The sequence below is a fragment of the Mus caroli genome, chromosome 12 (assembly GCF_900094665.2).
Source record: "Mus caroli chromosome 12, CAROLI_EIJ_v1.1, whole genome shotgun sequence".
Taxonomy (NCBI): Eukaryota; Metazoa; Chordata; class Mammalia; order Rodentia; family Muridae; genus Mus; species Mus caroli.
This window is the reverse complement of record NC_034581.1, coordinates 9973031-9980051: the sequence shown is the minus strand read 5'-3', so window position 1 is coordinate 9980051 and position 7021 is coordinate 9973031. Positions and strand designations below refer to the sequence as shown.

Sequence of the window (7021 nt, the reverse complement as noted above, 5' to 3'; positions counted from 1 at the left end):
AGCAATTCCTGAGTCCCTGGTATCAACTTCTGTTTTAGTTAGGGTTTTACTGCTGTGAACAGACACCATGACCAAGGCAAGTCTTATAAAAAAAAAACAACATTTAATTGGGGCTGGCTTACAGGTTCAGAGGTTCAGTCTATTATCATCAAGGTGGGAGCATGGCAGTAACCAGGCAGGCATGGCGCAGGAGGAGCTGAGAGTTCTATGTCTTCCTCCAAAGGCTGCTAGTGGAAGACTGACTTCCAGGCAACTGGGGTGAGTGTCTTAAGCCCACACCCACAGTGACACATCTATTTCAACCAGGTCACACCTATTCCATCAAGGCCACACCTCCAGATGGTGCCACTCCCTGGTTCAAGAATATACAAACCATCACACCAACTAAATTCAGACAGAAGGAGGAGGAAAAAAATCAAGTGCAACCATTCATGCTGTGAAGCACGCAGTAATGCTTCAGGTCACACACTGACATACATTAATAAAAAAAGTCATAACAAAAAATGGATAATGTCTCCATTTTATAAAATTACAAGTGTATTTACAAAGTAAGTGAAGCCCAAATGATTAAGCTTGAAGTATTTCATCATCTTAAAATAAGGAGTGAATAATTTAATGAAACAAAGTGCAGAATGTCTTACAGACTGATAGGATAAGATTGGGATACAGAGTTGGAGAGTCAGGGTCACAGGACAGTAAGGAGATTCTCAGCTTTCCTCCGTTTTTTGACCAAGAAACAATACTTCAGATGTTACAAGAAATGCTCAAGTCAGAAATAATGCCTATTGTCCTCATAATAGGAAGCAAATTTTAAAATGTGTTTCTAGAATGGAGGGGAAAAAAGCTTAGGATGGTCTAAAAGGGAGAACTCCAAGAAAACCAGGGCAGACTGGGACTTCCAAAGTCCTTTAGGTCTAAAAGTTGCTCAACAGAGTTACAGTCAGATGGCAGAGAAATGCAAACAGAAGCACACCTAAGGCACAGTTTACAAAGGGTGAAACTGAGTCTCTATGGTTCATGACTTAGTAGCTTGTTCCCAGGAAGGTACTATCTAAACCAGCAGTTGTCATCCTGTGGGATGTGATCTTTTTAGGAGTCAAAGGAACCTTTCGCAGAGGTTGCATATCAGATATTTACATCAGAATTCATAACAGTAGCAAAATTACAATTATGAAGTTGCAACAAAATAATTTCATGGGGGTTACCACAATATGGGGAACTGTACTAAATGGTTGCAGCCCTAGGAAGGTTGACTGGGAACTAATGACAGGACCACTAAAAGGAAGAGCCTACAACTCTTAAGACCGAGGCTTCCTGCTGGCTTCCTATCTCGCCATAGGAGGAAGGTCCTCTTCTATGACCTTCTGGTCTCAAACCTCTTACAAAGCTTGAGGGTAAAAGCTCAGGATTTTTTACAATAGTAGAATAATAACAGGCTGATATGAAAGACTTTTCTGAAGTACTTAACATTTAGAGGTAATATATATTTGGGGATGAGTTTTACTGGACTCTGGGTTTTAAAAAGATCTACTTTATAAATATTCATTTCAATTCAGAAATTTTCCCCCCAAGATTGGTGCAATTTTTCTTAGATTACAAAAACTCAGAAATATACCTTGTTTCTCATGTTATTGAAGAGGAATGAACTATGTGTAGGATAAAAGAAGAACTGAATTTAAAATCCAGAAACTTCTACCTGGAAGTGACTTTGGAATCTATGCTATCTATGCAAAGGAGATAAACACTGCCCACAATACTGAAATCTCAGAACTTGAATGTACTGGTAAACCTATGAACATCTACTAACAAAAGAAAAGAAGGCTTATACATAATGAGCAAAATGACTCAGCCAAAAAAATGCCAGTAAGGGGAAGGGGGAGAATACAGGTATTTAATAATTCATTGCTGTTTCCCTATAGTAGATCAGCAAACAATATCACCCCATGCAGTGTACATAACATGCAACTGAGATAATCTGCATTTGGACCTGCACCCAGAACACAGACGTCCTACCTGGCCAAATCCATGCAGCTGTCAGTGAGGTTGGTAGAAGAGTTGAAGTACTCTCTGCTGGCAGCCAAAACCAAGTCAATACTTCTCTCATAGCTGACCCTGTACTGGGCTTTTCCTTTATGGAGCGCACCAGCTGGAAGATTATCCAAACAGGCGCTACACTGCATCATCTGCCCTGCAAGGTGGATGTTTTCCAGGCGACTGGAGCACAGAAGGCTCTCTGTAAATATCTGGGAAAAAGAAAGCCCAGAGTTACTGATAAAGAAGGGAGGCTCAGTTCAACAAAACAAGGACTCTGAAATTCAAAAGGAATAAATCGAAACTGTATCTACCCTAGAACTAGAGGTTGCATGACATCATGTGTGTATTAAGTAAGCATGCACTGCCTATGTTGAAGTAGCTGTTCTATGAATTTCACCTCCATAAGAGAAATGCACCTTAGATAGAACTTTCACTGGGTGAAGCAAATAAAACGTGCTATTTAAGGCATCACAGTAAAGATTTAAGTATGTAAAGTCCATCCATTTAAAACTAGAATTGAAGCTGGGTGTGATGGCGCACACCAGTAATCCCAGTACTTGAGAGATTCAGCCAGGATAACTGAGGCCCCGGCTAACCTGGATTACATATATTGCCTATAAATAAAGTAAATAAGCAATTAAGAAAATCCACTAGCCAACTGTTAGATGCACTGCCTGACTCTCAACTGGACCCATTCTGCTTAATATAGCATATTTTTGACTACCATCTCTGATACACATAATTCACAATTGCATAACAGCAAAGGAATTCATAGTCTCTATCCATGGGAAGCAGGAGTGAAATCCAGGTGTGTGTACAGTGGACAAGTATTGTCCTACTAAGATGCTCCCTTAGCCTCATCTGAATCCACTCAGGAATGAGTGAGACTATAAACACAAACTTACACAGAAACATTAAAACTATACAATGGAGCACCGAGGACTTTCCAACTCGGCTATTAAAGTGTATTTTAATAAAATTAAAAAACACTTGCAAGAATTCGTTATTCTCACATCACTGAGTCACTTAAAATTAATTCCTTAAGATTACTTGTGCCAAGGAAATACTAATGTGACCCCAAAGCTTACAATGCTGCTGTGATATTCATTCTCTCCTGCATTCATGGGAGGAGGAAGACCATGAGGAAACTGATGAGATGAGAGCAATGTCATGGAGAAGAGCTGCTTCCTGCTCCATGTGAAGAGCACCCAGATTCGGTAGGGTTGCCTCACCATTCACTCTCCTGGGAGTGGGTAACATCAGACAAGCCTTTATCGCAACCTCTGCTAAGAGAACTCACTTCATGTAATAAGAGGGTCTGGAAAATGCACGTTGTGACCCAAAGCACATTATGAATGGGCAGCCCTCCTCACTACTGTCTGGCAGGTGAAACTAGCACACAAGAGCACAAGCCAAATGAATGTTCAATGTTCATTCAAGAAAGTAATAAAGCATCAGGGCCAAGATTGAAAAATAACTGCATGTTAGTCACCGTGAACTGAACAGCCCTGCCAAAATGAACATACTGCACTTTATTCAACAGGCTGCATGTCAGTCTTTGTCCACCATGCTCGACGTTATGTCACTGTACTTTCAAATTATTTTCCAAGACAACAATATTTAATAGCCAAAATCAGACGTTACACTATATGCTAAAGGGTGATAGATATTAAGGCTTTAGTTTTGTCAAGTCTGTATTACTGTCTTCTAGAACTTTCTCAGAACTTATAAATACTTTCTAACACTTTCTTAACAGAGAGAGATTCAAGAACATAATAGTAAAATGCCTACCTAGAACCTCAAGGCCAAAATCAAAGGAACCCATCTGTACATAGCTGCATTTTTTTTTTTTTTTTTGTAGTTTTTCGAGACATGGTTTCTCTGTGTAGCCCTGGCTGTCCTGGAATTCACTCTGTAGACCAGGCTGGCCTCGAACTCAGAAATCTGCCTGCCTCTGCCTCCCAAATGCTGGGATTAAAGGCATGCGCCACCACTGCCTGGCTTACATAGCTGCATTTTAAAGAAAGGCTATAATGGAGGCAAGTTATATGAGGTACTGGCAGGTAGTCAGCCTAGCATGAAGATTTATCAGGAGTTTTCAAAGTAAGAGAAGAGACTCTATTCCAGGCAGAGGGAACAGTGTAAACACAGTCACAGGAAGGGTAGATATGGACCCTACTTGAGGGAGCTACTGAAACATGCACTGGGGAGTGACGAAGGAAAGAGTGACCTGGGAGGCTTGGGTACCTATAGAGTGATATGGAACAAGCAAAAGGTGTGTGCAGGAGACCATCATCTTTGTGAGTAAATGTAAAGCAGAAAATATGAACTTAGGAATCAAGGAGAGGCTGGCTACCATTCATCACAGTGAGGAAAGCAGCTGTTAATCACACTGCATACAGTACCTCTTATGGTCTCTCCATTGTAACAGAACACAACAATCAAAATGAAAAAAAAAAAAAACTATTTTATAGCATGAGTTACCTCATAGCAAGCACTGGAATCCAGGCACGTGTACACGTGCTGCTGCATGGTCAACATGTCCTGCAGCAGCATCCTCCAGTGAGACTCACCAACAGAAGGCTGCCTGGGAAAAGAAAGAAACAGAGCATGAAGCCCTCCAGGGACTAGCATCCTGCACATGCTGACCTGCAAATAATCCATAGGGCTAAATTTCATTTGAACATACAAGAAATGGTAAACAGAGTTCCTATGTTGAGGGGGAAAAAAAACAACAAAATGAAGTAGAAAAACAGAGACAGGCAAGAGTTTCAAATTCCATCTTCGTCACTGCACTCTGCATAGGTCTTTTGGTTGTTTACGCAGTTCTGTTTAGTTTGGGAATTTTTCTTTAGGACACTGTCCCATCATATGGCTCCACTGAACTGGCCTTGAATCCACATAGAACTCCAGTTATTCTTGATTCTCCTACCCTATACTCTAGCATGAAAGGATTATAGGCAGGAGCCACCAGACCTGGCTACTCAGGGTCTTTTGAAATTTCATATGAACATTAAGACACAGGAAGCAACCTTAACCCACTGGTAGATGAGTGTTGGCACAAAGGAAGAGCTCACCACGAGCACTGTGGCTAGAGGCTTAGCTTTAAAAGTCAGTGGCTCTCTACCTTCCTAACGCTGCAACCCTATAATACAGTTCTTCATGTTGTAGTGACCCCAACTATGAAGTAATTTTGTTGCTACATTATAACTGTAATTTTGCTACTATTATGACTCATAATGTAAATATCTGATATGCAGGATATCTGTGGGATAAGAAGCACAGGTTGAGAACCATTGCTTTACATGGAATTCAGGCAGCAAAGTTGACAAGCAACAAAGTGACCTTCAGGAGTTACCTTCTAGGTGGCAGCCCAAGGGCCAGCTGCAGGAGCCTCAGAGTACTTACTGCATTGCCATCAGCTTTAAGAAGAAACTTCAAGCTCCAAAACAGACAGTAATCTTTTACAACAATTGCTGGGACATAATTTTCAAGATTCCCTCAAAAGGAAGACCAGTAAGCATTCTCAAGAAAGACCAGAACATTCAGCTTCAATCCAGATAATGTTTGGTTTAGTTTGTCCAGACTGTTGAGTGGACTGTACTCATGCCCATTCCTGATCCCCTGGGCTTGACTGAATCTTGGATGGCACTACATAGCAGCTGCAGACAGCCAATGCCTCCTTTTTAGACACTAAGGCCTTAAGAGGCCACACTGGCTGAACATACAATGTACCACAGGAGAGCAATGCCATTACTGATCCCTAGAGCAAGCTTACTCCTTCTGTATGCACACTGCTATTGCCATACTTATCAGTTAATGCTCACTGGCCTAGAATTGACAAAATGAGGCCATACCTGGTTCCAACATCCCTTACCCCAGTATTCTACATTACACGATAATAAATGTGCATTAACCCCCAGATATTCTGCAAATAGAAGATGAATAAACATAAAGGTCAGTGTGGGGCTTCCAAGTCAACCTGCAGAGCCCTTCCTTACAGCCACATGGCCTGTGGATTAGGGAAGGTGAAGTGTGTTGTGGCTTCTATCCCGTAAGAGCCTCTTTCTCCACAGTGGCAGGTACAGTTGAACTCACTAGCCTCTCCCAACAGTCCACCCTTGTTCAACTGCTAAGTAAGATTCTAAAGACTGAGTCTGTGCAGGTCAGCTCTCGGACTGCTGAGACTGACGAGAGGACTGCAGAAGCAACACAGCTTCGGGGACAGACCCCCATTGCAGGCTCCAGACATCTGCATACTTTCCCCGCCAGAGGAGGGCTCTGACCCCCAGAGGACGCAAGGGAGCCATCTTGTCTCCTGGGTCCTCTGAGACCAGTCTGCACAGGTGAGAGTGCAGACTGCAGAAGTGACACAGCTTCTGGGACAGGCAGAGCGACTCAGCTTCTGGGGCAGACCCCGTTTTGGACTCCAGACATCCAGGCACCTTCCCTGCCAGAGCAGGTGAGGGAGCCATCTTGTCTCCCGGGTCCCTCAGAGACTAGCCTTCGCAGGTCAGCTTGTGGACTGTGAAGGGTGAGCAAGAAGACTGCAGAAGCTACACAACTTCTGACACAGACCCCAATTTCAGCCTTCCCCACAAGGGGAGAGGTGACCATGTGGGAGGGCTCTGACCTCCAGACCTGGTGAGGGAGCCATCTTGTGTCTGAGGTCCCTCAGAGACCAGTCTGTGCAGGTGAGCACATAGACTGCAGAGGCAACCCAGCTTCTGGGACAGGCCCTGTTTCAGGCCTTCATCTTCAGCCAGGAGGCAGGTCTGAACGCCAGATATCTGTGCACCTTCCCTGCAAGAGGAGAGCTTGCCTGAAGAGAGTACTCTGACCACTGAGACTCAGAAGAGCGCTGGACTCCCAGGACTGCTGACAGAGGCTAACAGAATCACAGGAGGAACAGGCTCCAGCCAGAGACAACTATAACAACTAACACCAGAGATAACCAGATGGCGAAAGGCAAACATAAGAATCTTAC

At 43.2% G+C, this 7021-nt stretch overlaps 1 protein-coding gene across 4 annotated transcripts in view; it reads right to left on the bottom strand.

The window, feature by feature from the left end:
- Positions 1 to 7021, bottom strand: part of Nbas (neuroblastoma amplified sequence) — a 295155-nt gene that overhangs the window by 167414 nt on the left and 120720 nt on the right. For all 4 annotated transcript variants that reach the window (XM_021178926.1, XM_029484416.1, XM_021178925.2 and 1 more), the window contains exons 29-30: positions 4519 to 4621; positions 2014 to 2243 (exon numbers count right to left, since the gene is read on the bottom strand). In XM_021178926.1, the coding sequence (XP_021034585.1) occupies positions 2014 to 2243; positions 4519 to 4621 (333 nt within the window). The remainder of the gene's footprint in view (positions 1 to 2013; positions 2244 to 4518; positions 4622 to 7021) is intronic.